Source organism: Parasteatoda tepidariorum, chromosome 9 (assembly GCF_043381705.1).
Source record: "Parasteatoda tepidariorum isolate YZ-2023 chromosome 9, CAS_Ptep_4.0, whole genome shotgun sequence".
Taxonomy (NCBI): domain Eukaryota; kingdom Metazoa; phylum Arthropoda; class Arachnida; order Araneae; family Theridiidae; genus Parasteatoda; species Parasteatoda tepidariorum.
Window position 1 is genome coordinate 22,874,030 of NC_092212.1, and position 17,867 is coordinate 22,891,896.

At 28.9% G+C, this 17,867-nt stretch overlaps 1 protein-coding gene across 12 annotated transcripts; it reads left to right on the top strand.

The window, feature by feature from the left end:
• Window positions 1-12: 12 nt before the first annotated feature.
• LOC107440943 (gem-associated protein 2) lies at window positions 13-17,568 on the top strand. 12 transcript variants are annotated; one of them, XM_071185259.1, is made up of 4 exons: window positions 100-358; window positions 5,016-5,115; window positions 5,994-6,023; window positions 15,499-17,568. In XM_071185259.1, the coding sequence occupies exon 4, from the start codon at window positions 15,509-15,511 to the stop codon at window positions 16,259-16,261; it is 753 nt and encodes a 250-aa protein (XP_071041360.1). In that variant the 5' UTR covers window positions 100-358; window positions 5,016-5,115; window positions 5,994-6,023; window positions 15,499-15,508; the 3' UTR covers window positions 16,262-17,568. The 12 variants fall into 12 exon arrangements, with proteins under 12 accessions (XP_042908734.1, XP_042908729.1, XP_071041360.1 ...); XM_043052798.2 differs by having other exon boundaries at window positions 5,030-5,115; XM_071185257.1 differs by lacking the exons at window positions 5,016-5,115; window positions 5,994-6,023 and adding exons at window positions 8,026-8,813; window positions 13,140-13,215.
• Window positions 17,569-17,867: the final 299 nt, after the last annotated feature.

Sequence of the window (17,867 nt, forward strand, 5' to 3'; positions counted from 1 at the left end):
GATGCGCACAATCAAAATTTTATCGATTTCCCCTTCAGCTCTAAAATCGGGCACAAATGAAAAATTAATAGATACATTATTTAAATTACTCAACTATATTTTGCCTGAATTGATATTAATGAATTTAAGACGTTGGAACCAAGAAAAGGGAAAATAAAAGAAATAATTAATATTAAAACAGTATCAGTAACAAAAATATGGTAAAGCAGTCGAGCTGAAATAGGCATCTTGAAGCAGCCTATTGTTCAAATTGAAAAAATATTCGCCCTAAAAATCTTAAATAATAATATTATAGCATTTGAAATTACGCTTTTTTATTAGTTGTGAAGGTTTTAAAAATCAACAATAACGAATTCTGGTAAGTATTTAAAGCTTTTTATATAACTCAATCTCCCGAAAGCCGGGTACATCTTCGAAATAATTTTATTGTTTTCCTTTCCCTTTTATAAATTTAAAGTTAGTGATGGGGTATAGTATATTTGATGGGTACAGTATGCTGATTCTTAAAATTTCTGAAGTACCGGTTCTTAAGATTTTTTTTGGGCGCTAATGATTTAAATCATTAATGCGGCAGAAGTTCACATCTACCATCTGGCGACTTAAGCGGTAGGGGAGGGGGGGTACATTTCAACATGGGGCACCTTTCAACAACTAGAATTTCTGCCTTCTAATATTACTTGATGATTGGCCAATATGCCAGACAATGAGCTTTAATTATGTATAACTGTTGACATTTAGTTTAAAGCACTTTCTTTTTACCATTGTTTTGTTACTCAGTGGAATATGTTTTAGCATTCCAAAAGTAAAAACACAGTTCTGATTTGAAAACTGTTTATCTACCAGTAATCTTTTAATAAGGTAAGTGATATTTACTCATCTGCTAGTATATTTAATTCTGCTTCTAACTGTATTATTTATTAGTAAAAAGTATTTTTCTAAAGTGGTTGATAATACTTAAACCAAAATGTCTGCACCAGGAGTAGATTTCAACAGAGCTTAGGGGGCACATTTCAACAATGCTGAAAGGTGCCCCGGGCTTATTATTTTTTGTTAAGTTATCTTGCAGAAGTCTGCAAAAAGCCCATTAATTACGATTGTTACATTTGAAATAATCAACTTTCTCTGTAAGACATTATTCTAAACTTTTTGAAAAACATGTAAATGTGTTCAAGGAAGCATGTTTGTAAAAAATTGTTCAATTGTATGAAATTTCTTTAAAAGCTTAAAATCAAGATTCAGTTTGTTGCATTGTTGTTGAAAATAGAATTTATTATCAAGGAATTCATTAAAAGCGTCAATAAAATAATTATTTTAATAAAATATTCAAGAAAATTTCCTTGAACAATGAAAATCATTTAATTTTAAGAAAATTGAAAAGTTTACTGTGTAACACTATATTTAATAAAATGCTCAATCCTGTTATTTTACCTTCTTACAGTTTATAAAAATGTTGTGAACATATAAAAAAAAGCACACTAAACAAGAAGTTAGTGAACAAAACATTGAAAAAGCAATGGAAGCTGTCAGAAATAGTGCATCTTTAAGAGCAGCAGCAGACTTATTTGGAATGGACTTTTCAGCTTTATTTTATAGATTAGAAAAATTAAAGTCAAATAATTGTTTGGTTGAAGAAATCAAACAATGTACAACTAACACAAAGTGCTACAGTTCTAAATACACAAGCCAACAAATTTTTGACGTCCATCTGTGTAAATACATAATTACCCTGCTTTGTGAATACATAATTACATGTTCAATTTTCAATTATGGTCTAACTTACAGACAAGTTCGACAACTTGCCTATGATCGTTTCAACTCCAAAATTCCAAGTAGCTGAGACAAAAAGGATATGTCTGGAATTGACTGGGTTAAAGGTTTTATGAAGCATCACCCACAGCTTACTTTAAGAAAACCCGAAAATACCAGCTTCACAAGAGCTACAGCTTTTAATAAAGAAGAAGTTGAAGAATTTTTCTACAATTATAAGAGAGCTCTTACTTCTGGTCATTTTACAGTTGATCAAATATATAACTTGGATAAAACTGGAGTTTTAACAGTTGTTCCAGCTCCGAATGTTGCTGCCAAGCTAGTAGCTCGTTAGGTAGGGCAGGTAGTTTCTGAAGAGCGACGAAGCATGATAATCAATGCCTTATTTTCCAGAAAAAGAGGATATTAGTAGTATAGGTAGAAATAACATTAAAATGAAACTGCCTCAACCAAGTGTAAGTGGCGGAACAGCTCGAGTTATATTTTTCATGGCATTCTCCGTAAACTTTGATTTTATTAAATACAAAATAATGTAGAAAAAACCTAAATCAATCCAATATGTTCATTCGTTATTATTATTTTAAGAATAAAGTTAATTTTCCAAAACGTATGATCTTGTTATGTTCTCTTCGATTGTTGAAATGTGCCCCACCACCCGTTGAAAACTGCCCCCCAGGAGGGGTAGATTTCAACAAAGTACATGGTTCACTAAATATGTAAAATTAGGTATTTTGCCTTTAGCTTAGACCTTTGGAAAAAATTGAGAGCTTACCTCAAATATCAATTTAGTAAATAAAAATTAGAACTTAGATTTTGAAAGCAATAAAACTTCCAAAATAATTCTTTAGCAAAAACTGTTGAAAGGTGCCCCTCTCTCCCCTAGTGCTTTTTTACCTTTGGAGATTGAATATTTTTAGCTGCCATCATTTTCTTTTTTTCCTGTTCAAGGGCAACTTATGGGTCTAATTAGAAAAGAGCAAGAGAGCCCCTCTCCGCATTCTCCCTAACCTTTTTCCCTATTAAAAGAATCAGATGGCTGTTGAAGAAAGTGGAGATGAGAAATTCAAATCAAAGTTGAAAGCGGTGAGTGGGAAGGAATGCTGTTGGAAATTGTTGTGGTTAGTCTATCTGACCTAAAGAGTAATGTAGTGAAGTGAATTATTAGATAAATTATTTTGAAAGAAGTAAGGAGAGCATGGGTTAGTCATTTCATTTTGATGAAGGTTGGTGTATTTAACTTTACAGTATCAGTTGGAAACATTTCTCTTTTGTCGTTAACAAGATATTATGCTCTTCGGATAAATTTCAAAGGTCACGTTTATTCACATGCAGACTTATGCCATTATCTTCATTTATAACACTATTATTTCATTCGTATTGTGCTGGAATTTTACTGTTTTGGAGTATTTAATGCATCTCACAAAGTTTCCAGGGTACTTGGAAAACTTAGAAAGTCCTTGAATTTTGTTGAAAAAAAAAACAAGGCCCCGAAAAGTTTTTGGCAGAATGATTTCCAATTTTTTTTAATTAATGGCGGGCATTTGGGTCTATTTCCCATTGGCCTCAGAAATCTCGGAATTGCTACTCTCTTATCATTACCCAGTGAGAGTATCACTACCCGGTGGAGTAGCGTCGCTCACTTCATACAACCACAAACCCGTTTATATGTGGGGGGTTGCAATCACACAGAAGAAAGGACATAGAACACAGAGAGAGAGAAAGAAGCAACCATCAGCTCCGCAGTCAGGAACGCTAACCACTCGGCCGCCTGGTCGGCTTTTCAAAATATAAATAGTAATCTTTATTGTTTTCCTTTCNGTGTTTTCTAAATCATGCATTACAATTCTTAATCGCTTGTTTTATGAATCACATTGGGATTCATGTTAGAAGGTTATTGGAGGATTACTGTTTCAAAGTGGATTATGAATCACAAGTGATTTTAATTTAAGTTATGCTTATTGAGTCACGAATCACATTAAAATGATTACCAGATTGCACAGATTTTTTTATAATATTGATTAGCAAAACACTCATTTGGTTTTGCATTAAAGTAATCAAAGAATCACTTAATGTGATAAGCATTAAACTGGTTTATATATCACAATTTATGACTTGTTACTTTGAGCATTTTTCAAACTGCTATTCCTATTGTTTTGATTTACGAAATCTATATTGCATTACAATTAACAAGTCATACTTTGTGCTATGTAATTTATGCAAACTTCAAGGCTTGCTTCAAGTTTCATTGAATTTGATTTACGTTTAATTTATTGCGATTGTATAGACATGACTTAAAAATTAGGTATAGTGAATTGTATATACCTACTCAGTTTAAAACATCATGTTTTGCAATTTATGATCTTATTTTAACGAAAATAAAGTTTGATAAATCTTCATTAACCATCAAAATATTATACTACAAAAGATTTTATTATGTCCAAAATATGTAACTGATATTCTGTGGTAATAAAAAGATATTGTGTTTTTAGTAGTGAAACAGATACGCCAAATATTATTTTTTAACTAATTCTAATATGCTTTATTAAATTTTTCATGAAAATTTTTGCTGGCACCAGTCTTTAAAAGCTTACAAGTATGCTAAAGTGAATGGGAAATTTTTTGCTAATCTTCAAACTCATTTTAATCACAATGTAACTATGAAACCATTTCCATTGATAGATGAGGGCTACTCATGTTAAAAAATTGTCACAACTGCTAAACAATGTAAAATTTATAAACTTTAATATGTGCTTCACCGTAATAAAATCTGTTTGGCATGTATTTAAGCATGCTACTTATTACTGAATAGGTCCATGAAACATTTGATTTTAGGTCCTTTAAAGTCATTGAAAAGTCCTTGAATTTATTTTTGAAAATTGAGAGGGAATTGTTGCAGAATGATTCAGTGGTAAATTGAATAAAGAAACCATATTTGATAAAGAAATTTAATAATAGTAAAACAATGAAAGCAAACAATATGATGGTACAGTATTTTTAGGAATTTCTAATGAGCCATCCATTCCAATCCATTGCCCAATGTTTTCACTACAACGCGAGAATCTCGCATATTTTTTCCTTTTCTCAAATTAAAAAATTATTACAGCGCGATATTCGCGCATTCTATTAATCAATTTCAAAATGTTCGACTGCGCAAGGCGAAACTTTTTGGAAAAAGTTTCGTCTTGTGCCATTTTTAATAAAATCCATTTCACTTTTCTACCTTGATCTTTCATTATTTTCAACATCAGTCCCTGTTATCTAGCTGCTTCCTTATTTACCAGTGTTGTTCAGAACCAGTGCGAACAGCAGAACACCATACCCCCGAACGACGGAACCCCTTTCAGAACACATTTCCAGGGGTTGCATTCCCCCTAAAATTCATAAAATTCCTAAAACTATGTGCAAACCCTAAAATTCCTAAAAATCTGATAAAATTTTGTTGGTGTTCCTAAAAAATTAGAGTTATAGGCTGAATATAAATAAAAAAGCAATAATCTAAAATATAAGAATTTAACTACATTAATTAAAACTGTTTTAATTTTGCCACATGGGAATTCTGATCCTGAGAGAGGTTTTTCGATAAATAAAGCAATGCTTAATGTGAGTCACCATGAGAATACTATTATGTCTCTTAGACTAATCAAAGATACCATTCGAAATTATGGAGGAGTGTTGAAGATCACCACAACACTATTGAGGGCAGTAAAAGAATCTCACAAATCATATCAAGAATATATTAGAAAAATGATCATGATTAATTTGTTTTTCTCTAACTTCTAATATAAATTGCTGATTTGAAATCTAATAATATCACACAATAGTTTTTCTTAATAAAGTAAGGTAAAGGGTAATAATAAAGTTTTGATTAAGAAGGTAAAAATTAAATAAAAATCCAAGTTGGTGTTAATTTATTTTTTCTCTTGATTTATTCTCACTTTTGCCTGTTCCTGAATTATGCACTTAATTTCTGATAGGTAATATGTAAAGTTGAAATTTCATTTTTACACTTTAGAGATTTCATTCTTGACTTAATAAATTTCATAGCTTTATTTTATGGCTTGCAATTATTTATATGTGTGGATGAATTGTAATAATCTTCTGTTACGTAATAAACTACCGTGTGATCTGTTTTTATCCTAGCAAAATCATATATTACCCCTAAAATTTACCTAAAATTCTTTTGAAAAAAGTTCCTAAAATTTTAAAAAACTTTGCGGCTACCCCTGCATTTCTCTACAACCACGTGTTCACTGCAGGTAAGGTTTCTTCATGTAAGAGGTTTAAATTTTTTGTGACAAATGAAAATGAAACCTTTATAATAAGTTGTTTCAAGTCAGCTTTATTTTTAGCTATGAATGAATTACCAAACTACCTCTTTGGTAATTTACAGCAATTAGTAAAAGTTGAAGACTGTGAAATCTATGCTTGAAGACCTAGCATAAAGTATGAACATGGAAATATCGTTAACGAACTTCACTATTCTATTGCAGAATTAATTGAAAAGCGTATACTGGCAGATGTAGAGGATGAGAAACTGTGTGCACAATGCTGCAAATTTACTTAGTAATTCCGAATAGTTCAGCATCTGTTGAAAGGTCTTTTAGCACCCAAAACCGAATTAAGACAAAATATCGTAATAGATTGACTGATAAGCATTTGAGCAACCTAATGAGAATAGCTGATGAAAAAGTAGACATACAACATTTTCCATATGATGATGCAGCAAAATATTCTAATTTAAAAAATAGAAGATGTTAAATATTATAAATAAAGAAATAATTTTTTTCCGAGTCTATTTGTGTTTTTTTAATTTTTCGAAATCTCACCCTGTTTTTGAGAAAGGGTGAAAAATTCTCTCCCATTTTTTTTTCTGTAATAAAAACACTAATTGCCTGCCACATAAGTGATACAGAATTCTTGTGAGTGATTAGGAGGAAATTCGTAACAGGAACCCTATTTCAATGCATGGAGCCTTTCCTATATTAAAAATGCCTAAGAAATAAAAAATCTGGCCCTCATGATTGATATTTTGACAGAATTTTCTATGTTTTCCAAAGCATTGCTAGAAAAAATTTGGATTTAATTAAAACATGAAATTTTAATTGATGAACAATTGAAGCTTTTTAAATGCTCGAGACTAATGATTGAGCTTATAAGAAAACCTTTGAGGAATCATTTATATTTCCTACACCAAGACTCATTATAAAGAATAAAGTAATTTTTCTTTGGAAAATATTGTCCACGGACTGGTAAATGAGAACACTAATATTCAATATAATTTCGTTCCATCGCCCCTTCCTTGTTAGTAGATTTTTGCAATAATCTGAATTTATATCAATTTTACGTTTAAAAATTTCTGAACTTAGCTTAAGCGGCACAAATATTGTTACCTAAACAGATTTATGAATGTTTCAGTACTATAATGATAATGAAACATCTTCATCACTATTGAAAAATAGAAGGCATGGACTAGGAGCTTTGTTTTCCCTGTAACTGAAACTCTAAATATTCCCATACACCAGGGCTATGTTAGTTTTTTTTTTTTATATATATATATATATAATCTTTTTGTTTTTCTAAATTTTCAGGTTTAAAATCATAAAAAAATTTTGTGTTCTTAATATAGATTTTTATTTTAATACAGATAATTTGTGCCTGGATGATATATTTAATTTAATTTTGTTTAAAATTTGGTAATGCAATAATTATTTTAATTTTAATATCTAATAATTGACAAAGGTACTAATTATAATATTATCTAAATTTCATTTTTATTATTACAATAATGTTCCTTTTAATAATTATTGTTCTTAATAAAAAATTTCACATTAAAATCAAAGTTGTGCGTGGTTATAAAGTAAAAATGCCAAAGCCGGAACTTTAGCTTGTTCCTGGAGGCAGAATTGGAGCAACAAAATTTGTTCACCATCAGATCCCTGATAAAATGTTAAAAATAAAAAATGAATGCAAGGAAGATTACAAGTCGGTTGCAGCAAAGAAGAATTTGATTACCGGTTGGATAAACAAACAAGATCTTGTTTGTCTATTTCATTGACTAATCCTTTTTTTCCTTTGTTGTAACTTACTTACATTTTTTGTTTCAAACCTGGAGATTATTCATTGCAGTACTGAAATGATCATATGTCTGTTTATGTGGTAATATTTGTACTCTTTTTATATTATTTTAGTTCTCAAATATATCCTCATTATATTTATTGGAAAAAAATTATTATTCTGATTCATTTGTCTCTCTTATAGGATTGGAATAAGGGTATGAATCTCTGGCACTATGATGGCTAAATTTATCAGATTTTCAGTATTTTCTCCAATTTTAAGATCACCAATCTTCGAACAATTTTGCAACGTTAATCAAAATTTTCCAATTTCATCAAATAATAGCCCAAATTTGTCTCAAGAGAACATGAAAAATAAGCAAAACAATTTGCCACCAGAACCACCTCATCCCGCAGATTGTTGTGAAGATGGTTGTGCAAATTGTGTTTGGTTAAATTATGTTACAGAAGTAAAATTTTATTATAAAAATGATAATAAAAAACTACAAGAAGCCTTTGAAATAATTCCAAATGTTGAACATCAAGAATTTGTAAAATTTTCTTTAAAAGAACTTGAAACAGAAAGAACTAACTCTGCCTAGTAATAATATTCTAAAAAAAAAATTAAACAATTCTTTCGTTTGAGATTAGAACTTCTAAATGGTTTCATAGTTATAGTGTACATTTTAAGAAGTGTGGAAAATTAGTTGATTGTCTTAAACTTCTGTGACGTAATGCATTTTATAGACTAAATAGATACATAATTTTTGAGATATCTCATATATTTATTATGGTAAATATTCAGTAGACTCTTAAATAATCTGGATTGCGGACTACCCATAAGTGACCCCCCTTCCACCACCCCCAGAAAAGGGTGTGAAGTTGCCATTCTTCTTAATCAATCCTTTATATTGCATTGTAATGGTCCTGCTGACCTTGAGTATAGCCAACCGGTTTTGTTCCCATTTTGGAATACTGGCAAGACTATATAAGGTGAGGTATGATTTAATCATCATTGCAGTATCAATGTTGCTCTGATTAAAACTTTTTCATGTGCTTTACATTCTCTTTGGAGTGTTAACAAGTTAAAACACAAAAGTCCTTCTTAGTATGCATCCAAATACTGAAAATAATTGAAAAATCTGAAAATTATCAAACAATTGAATAATTAATGTGTGAATATGAGATCAGTGATAAAACTGTGAGACATTCTAAGAAAAAATTAATTTTTCTAAGATTTTTTCATCAAAATTTGCTTATCCAGGATGTAGCATTTCCGGACCATCCTGGTTAATCGATATTCTACTATATAAATATTATATATTTATTTTTTTACATTTGATTAGTTTATCTCTCTAAAGACCAAAATTCGTCTATTTGATTTATGTTTATTTATTGCGATTTATATTCACATGACTTAAAAATTAAGTATAATGAATCGTATTTACTCAATTTTCAACATCATGTTTTATGATTTATTATCTTATTTTGAAAAAAATAAAGTTCTATAAATCTTAATTTATCTGTCAAAACATTATACTAAAGATTTTATTATTTCTAAAATACATAACTGATTATCTGAGGTAATAAAAAGATATTGTGTTTTTCTAATATTGAAACAGATATGCTAAATATTATTTTTCAATTAATTCTAATATGCTTCATTGAATTGTTCACAAAGTTTTACTGGTGCCAGTCTTTAAAAGTTGGTAAGTCAATTATAAATTTTTTGTTAATCTTCAAACTTATTTAAATCACAATGTAACTATGAAACCATTTTCTTTGGTTGCTGTGGGCTACACATATTAAAAAATAGCCACAATTGCTGAATAATGTAAAATTGATAATTTTAATATATGCTTCACTGTAAAATCTATTTGTACATGCTATTTATGCTAGTAGGTTCATGAAACATTTGATTTTAGGCTCTTGAAAGTCATTAAAAAATCCTTGCATTTATTTTATAAATTGAGTGGGATTTGTTACAGAATGATTCAGTGGCGAATGGGTGAATTGAATAAAGAAACCCTGTTTGATAAAGAAATTTAATAATAGTAAAACAATAAAAACAGTTTGATGGTACAATATTTTTAGGACTTTCTAATGAGCCATCCATTCCAATCCATTGCCTGCCACACAACTGATACAGAATTCTTGTGAGTGATTAAAACTATTAATATTCAATGTCATTTCGTTCCATCATCCCTTCCCTGTTTGTAGGTTTTTTTAATAATGTGAATTTAAATTAATTTTGTGTTTAAAAATTGCCGAACTTAACTTAAGCAGAATAAAAGAACACAAATATTGTTACCTAAACAGATTTATGAATATTTCAGTACTTTATGATAATGTAACTTCTTCAATATTAAAAGGTCGAATTCAGGGACTTGGAGCTTTGTTTTCCCTGTAACTGAAACTCTAAATATTCCCATACACCAGGGCTATTTTAGTTTTTTCTTCTAATCTATTTTGCGTCTTTTTTAAATTATCAGATTTAAAATCATAAAAATAAAAAAAAAATTTGTAATATAGATTTTTATTTTAATACAGATAATTTGTGCGTGGATGATATATTTTATTTAATCTTGTTTTAAATTTGGTAATGCAATAATCATTTTCATTTTAGTATCTAATAATTGACATAGGTACCAATCGTAATATTATCTAAAATTTATTTATTATATTATTAGGTTACTTATGTTCTTTTAATAATAATTGTTCTTTGTAAAAAATTTCTTATTAAAATCAGAAAATCAAAATTGTGCACAGTTATAAAGTAAAAACGCTAAAGCTGGAGCCAGAGCTTTAACTTGTTATCTTGGGGCAGAAATTGGAACAAAAAAATTTTTTCAACTGCAGATCCCTGATAGAATATTAAAAAAAGCAAATAAATAAAGGCAATTAAAATTACTAGTTGGTTACAGCAAAGAAGTAATTGGTTGAGTAAACAAACAAGATCTTGTTTCTCTATTTCAGTGACTAATTTTTTTTTTTCCTTTGTTGTAACTTGTTTCTTCTTTCTTATGCAATTNTTAAATTTGGTAATGCAATAATCATTTTCATTTTAGTATCTAATAATTGACATAGGTACCAATCGTAATATTATCTAAAATTTATTTATTATATTATTAGGTTACTTATGTACTTTTAATAATAATTGTTCTTTGTAAAAAATTTCTAATTAAAATCAGAAAATCAAAATTGTGCACAGTTATAAAGTAAAAACGCTAAAGCTGGAGCCAGAGCTTTAACTTGTTATCTTGGGGCAGAAATTGGAACAAAAAATTTTTTTCAACTGCAGATCCCTGATAGAATATAAAAAAAAAGCAAATAAATAAGGGCAATTAAAATTACTAGTTGGTTACAGCAAAGAAATAATTGGTTGGGTAAACAAACAAGATCTTGTTTCTCTATTTCAGTGACTAATATTTTTTTTTCCTTTGTTGTAACTTGTTTCTTCTTTCCTTTGCAATTTTTTTTTTTTTTTTTGAAAACTAAAATTTTTTTATTACAGTACTGAAATGATCATGTCTGTTTATGAAGCAATATTTTAACTCTTTTTATATTATTTTAGTTTTAAAATTTATCCTCATTATATTTATTAGAAAAAAAATAATTATTCTGATTCATTTGTCTCTATTATAGGGTTGGAATAAGGGTATGAATCTCTGGCACTATGATGGCGAAATTTATTAGATTTTCAGAATTTTCTCAGAGTTTAAGATGCTTTTCTAAAGGCAAATTTTCTGAAGTACAAAATCAGTTCTTCCAACAATTTTGCAATGTTAATCAAAACATTCCAATTTCATCAAATTTCCGAAATTTGTCTGAAGAGAATATGAAAGATAAGCAAAACAATTTGCCACCAGAACCACCCAATCCAGCAGATTGTTGTGAAGATGGTTGTGCAAATTGTGTTTGGTTTAATTATGTTACAGAAGTTAAATTTTATTATAAAAATGATAATAAAAAACTGCAAGAGGCCTTTGAAATTATTCCAAATGTTGAACATCGAGAATTTGTAAAGATTTCTTTAAAAGAACTTGAAACAGAAAGAACTAGCTCACCCTAGAAACAATATTTAAAAATAAATATTTTAAAAAATGAAGCAATTCTTTCATTTGTGATTAGAACTCCTAAATGGTTTCATAGTTATTGTGTACATTTTAAGAAGTGTGGAAAATTTGTTTGTCCTAAACTTCTGTTGCGCTTTATTACTGCATTTTATAGACAAAGTAGTCACAAAATTTTTGAGAAAAGTAATATATATTATGCTAAATGTACGGTAGAGTTTTAAATAATCGGAATTGGATTGCGTATAATCCGTAGGTGACCCAAAAAAAAGGGTGTGTGTCATTCTTCTTAATCCATCCTTTCTATTATATTGTAATGGTTCTGCTAACCTTGAGTACAGCCAACCGGTTTTGTTCCCATTTTGGAATGCTGGCAAGATTGGATAAGGTATGATTTAATCATCGCAGTGTCAATGTTGTTCTGATTAAAACTTTTTCATATAATTCACATTCTGTTTCGAGTGTTAACAAATTGAAACGCAGAAGTCCATCTGACTATGCATCCAAATACTGTAAATGATTGAAAAATCAAGAAATTAACAAACAATTAAATAATTAACGTGTGAATATGAGATTTGTGGTAAAGTTGTGCGAGGCATTCTAAGAAAAAATGAAATTAATGAAAATGAATTGGTTTTAAAATATGAATATATATTTTTTTAAAAACTTGTCTGTAGTTTAGTAATATTTATATCTGAAATGTGATTTTTATGTAAACTTATTTATTTAAGTACATCATATTTCTTTTAATAATTATGAAAGCCTTCTAAAAATATTATGTGTCATTATATAATAAATAGTTTATAATTTATTTAAAAAAATATACCATTCAACAAAAAAAATTTGTATTACATATGATCATGTATTCATACTTTGTGAAGTGTGATTGTTGTTTTATAGTAACAACTGTTATTTCAAAAAGGTTTTCGAAATTTGAGTTTGTATATTAAGAATTTTTTATAATTTTTTCTTTAACAAAGAAAAATTCTTTCTGAATTCACAAGTTTTGAATAAACTAGCATGTGTGTTAAATATTATAGAAATCAAGATCTATTGAAATAGTAATAATTTATAATTATTAAAATTGCAAAAATTTCGCAATTTTTTTAATTAGACCAAACATTTTTGCAGGGCGCTGCCTGCATTTCCATTTGTGCAATCTGACATATTCTGCAAGACTAGTATAATGATCATTTACTATTTCTTATGTTTTTATTATATGCTATGTTTTTGTCATATTTTCCAGAGTCTAAATCAACTTTTCGAACTTATATATGGTTGGGGTCAACTTATACATTTGTCTGGCTCTATACGATGTTAATGTATGTCTACAAGTTAAATACTACATAATACAAGTAATGCTGTTAAGCACAATCAAATGATGATAAGAATTAAAGATTCTATTTGATTAAAACTTCTCCTTTGCTCCTCAAAATATCATGTTCAGTACCATCAAACAAATTTGAAATAAAAATATAATATTTCTATAAATACTTAATTATTAAATTTGCAATTTTTTTTCTTGCATCCAAAATGATTGACACATGATGTCAACTTTTTGAAAATTTAGTTAAATTCTTCGAACTGATCAAATATTAATGTACATTCTAAAGAATTCTTATTAATTTAAATTATTTTTAGCTTATTTTTCGATAACAAAGTTTTGTATTTGACTAGAAATTTGTTTGCGTCTAATGTCGGTTTTTAGACTACCCTAGCAGCAATATAACTTGGGCCGATATTCCTGAATCTAAAGGGCCATTATTTTTCCAGTATTGGCCCTATATACAGGGATGAGATTCTTCCACGGATTTCCGCTTTTTTTCAGATTTTTCCATTTTTCCTTCCGCTGAAATTTTTTTTTTGCGCAAGTTAAAATGTTTTATGAGGAATTTAATTTTCCGCGGAGGGAAATTGTTGAAGTCCCTTTTCCTCCCTCTGAAGTTTCTCTAAAAGTCATTTCCTTGGGATAAAACTGGTTGACCTTTATACAGGGATGAGATTTTTTTTGTCTCTCGAATTTCAGCCTTTTTATCAAAAACTCCGATTCTCTAAAAGTTTCGTTTTTTTAAATAAATATCCCGTTTTTTTTAAAATCAGTCATTGAAGTAAAATAATTATATTTATTTACGATTTTCAAAGATAAACAAAAAAATTCAATCTACGCCCTAACTGCTAATTCTTCCGCATTTTTACTTATTTTAGCTATTTTCTCCGATTTCACGCACAGAAAATACGATTTTCCGTATTTTTTATCCGTCGGCTGGATAGCTCGTATTTTCGTAATTCAGACGTCGCTGCTTATTATATTCTGGCGTGAAAACAAACAAAAAAAAATAGAGGTGGATTTGCGGTGAAAATATTTATTTGCTCATTCAATTAATCTTGTAAATTTTTATCTATTATGCCTAAGCAATACAAACAAGCCTTTTAGAGATCACAAGTCCAGACTCTTCAAATATCTCGATTTTTATTCACGCGATTTTAATATCAATCATCCATTTTCGTATTTACCTGATTTAAAAGTTGCACATTGCGATTCTTATTCAGGCGATTTAAATATTGTACATTGCGATTCTTACTTACGAGATTTAAAAAATCAATATCGCGATTTGTATTTACGAGCTTTTGAAGCCCTATGTAGCAATTCGTATTCACGCGAGCTTAAAATCCAATATCGTGATTGGTTTTTGTGATTGTAATATCGCGCTATTTAAAAATTATGCATCGTGATCAAAAAATTAAAAAATCATGATTTGTATTTTCGCATTTTTTTAATTCGATGTAGAGTTTCATATTTACATGATTTAAAAATCTCATATCGGTTTTTATATTCACATGGTTTACAAGTTTAAAAATCGCACTTTTTTTGTCACATTTTTGTTTATATATATATATNTTTTTTTTTTTTTTTTTTTTTTTTTATTTTTTTTTTTTTGGATTTCCTCTTTTTTACTTTCTGACTACTCTCATCCCTGTATATAGAAGTTTCCGCTTCACCCAATATTTAACAGCCACTTTACAACCAATATCGGTTCTATGTAGAATCCTCAGATTCACCCTATATTTTATATCCATTATTTGGCCAATGTAGGCCCTGTATATGCCATTCTAGGACCAATATTAAAAAATCTAGACCTTCCTATATTGATCCCTCGGTGCACGTTGTTATAGGTCCCACATTGAGCCAATTTTGAACCCAACTGGGGATATGGGAAAATTGTTACTAGGACAATAGCCCACAAAAATCCCATTTCAAATTTCAAAATAGGAGGTTGACGTGTGCACTGGAAAATGCAATAACTCATAGATATTTGTAATTAAAAAAAAGTTTTTTTATCAAATTAGACTATTTCAATTAGATACTTTTCCATTTTGCTGGTGCTGGTTATTTATTATTATTTATGGTATTAGTTTATTTAATTTTTTTTAAAAAAAAATAGCTGTCACCTAAAAAAAAATAAGGAAGAAAAGTTTTTTTGAAAAAATTTTTGCACTTGGTGCCATTGCATTGGCAACTTTTTCATATAGCCTGTATTTACAAAATGGAAAAGTTCCAATTATTATGTTAATTATTTTAACATCTTTTTTTTTTTCAAATTAAGAATTGGCAAGATGAGTGACTCTGAAGACTCATTCAGTGAAGGTGAAGTCTCTCACTTATGCCAGAAGGCTTTGTATGTCCAACCTGCCCCCAGAGCTATTGATTTGAACACTGTTCCTGCTGATGGAAATGAGTTTATTCACAAATCCAGGTTAGAAGATTCACTTCTTGACTTTCATGCTTTAAAACATAATGAAGATTCAAAATCTACCGTGGGTAAAGAGAGAAAAGAAGTAGATAAAGTTTGGAAGAGAAAAGTTGCTGCAGACTTTGCGCATTTTGCTAATCAGCTGAAAAGTGTTAGGGAATTTCTGAAGAAAAAACATCCTCAAAGGGTTGTAATGCCTGTGGATGATGAAATAGAATGTTGTGCTTTTTGCCTTGGATCAGCAAAATCCGCAAAAGTGTATGGATGCAATCCACGTTCATCTGTTAAAGGCCATTTACCATTGCTAAGCTACTTGGTTCATTTGGAGCAGGGGAAAATTCACAAAATGTTAGGATATACTACTAAATGGTATAGAAGTTGTGGTATGGATGTTGATATTAACAGATGGATTTTTTCTTTTCTTGCTTGTATCAATAAACCACTCTCAGATGAACTTGAAGAATTTCTTGAGGATTATTTTGATGATTGTAAAATATATTTAAAGACTTGCAAGAAAGAGGAATGCCGAAGAGTTCATTTAATTATGTCATTGTTAGAAAACTATTTTTGTGTAAAATCTAATAACCATAGTGCATATTTTGATCACTTTTTTTGATAATATCATTATGTTTTTGCTGTATTTGATGAGTTTCAAAGAAGAAGAATAGTTTATTTAATAATGTTATTATTTGAAATCTGTTTTTGTGTCAAGTCTGCTAACTGTGGTGCAGATTTTAATCACTTATTTTTATAATTTCATAACAGTGTTGATTTTATGCACTTAAAGAGCTGCACGGAGAAGAAATAACTAAGAGTTCATTTAATAATGTTATTATTAAAAAACAATTTTTGTGTAAAATCTAGTAACTGTGACCTATATTTGATCATTTATTTTGATAATTTCCTTACAGCGTTAATCTTTCTCTTTGCTATAGTTATAAAAGTTTTAATTAGCGGTATTTGTGCATAATAGAAGCTGACAGATAGTGTTCAAAATTCAGTTACCAAATATATGTATGATAAAAATTCGTGATAGAGGAATAAATTATCTTTACATATTTGATTTCCAGTTTTTTTATTAATAAATTAAATGTCAAGTTAATCATTTTTAGTTTTTAAAAGGCATTTTAGATTCATGATTAAGCAATAAATTGCAACATAAATGCAATAGAAGTACAAAAATATTTATTTATCAATTTTTTTATTTATTTTTTTTTAAATTGTGTATGACATCTGCAAACAAAATACCAATTTTGCAAAATTTACTTTCGAGTCTAATCTAGAATTTTTATCATGCAGAAATACTTATAGACTATTTCTACTTTCACTCTTATTGTTAAGCACAGTATTTGGATTCACTGTTATTGGCTGTTTACCAGGATTCTAGATAGCTCTTGGCATCTCAGTATTTATTTTTTGGCATCTCAGTATTTATTTTAAGTACATCTTAATTTTTCACTCTCTGACAGGAGAGCCTTTTATGCTAAGATCTTGCAAATTTTTTGTTGCCAATCTAGCTATCTAGGTTAATTGTAGTGTGTGTCTAATTTAAAACATTTGTGTGTATGTGTAATTTTTTCTTATCTGAAGTGTATTACATTATTTCATTCTGTAAAACAAAATATTTTAACTAGCATCTCAAATAATTTTCATTTAAGTCCTTCATTTAAATTGTCATGTAGTTTTATAATTCATGTACAGTTTCTATTGTATTGATTTTTTTATGTCTCTCAATTGGAAGCATATAGTAATTAAATTATATTTTACCTTATATGTTACACTTATAAATAACAGATTAATATTCTAAATTTTTGCCCATTTGTTCCATATCAAAGAATGTGAAAATTACTAACTCATATGAAAGAGTTAAATAAATTTGTATTCAAAAATTTCTATTACTAAATAAACAGTATTTTACATTGATTATCTGTTTTATTTTAAGTGCATTTTCATATAGTACTTCTTAGATTGTTTGCAATATTTACTTTCATATTTTTATTTAAATACTAGCCGCCTCATGCGGCCAGCTGTCCGCCACGCTAAAGGTTTTCACAAATAAAGTTTTTTAAAACATAGCAGGAAATCTGAAGATTAGTGGACAATTAAAGTGTTCCTGTCCTGCAATTTTGTCTTCATATCCAGTTCTGCTGCAGATGTTTAATAGCTCTTGAGGATGTTTGAAGATGTAACTTTGCTATGGTAACCTAAGGCCTATGGTAACC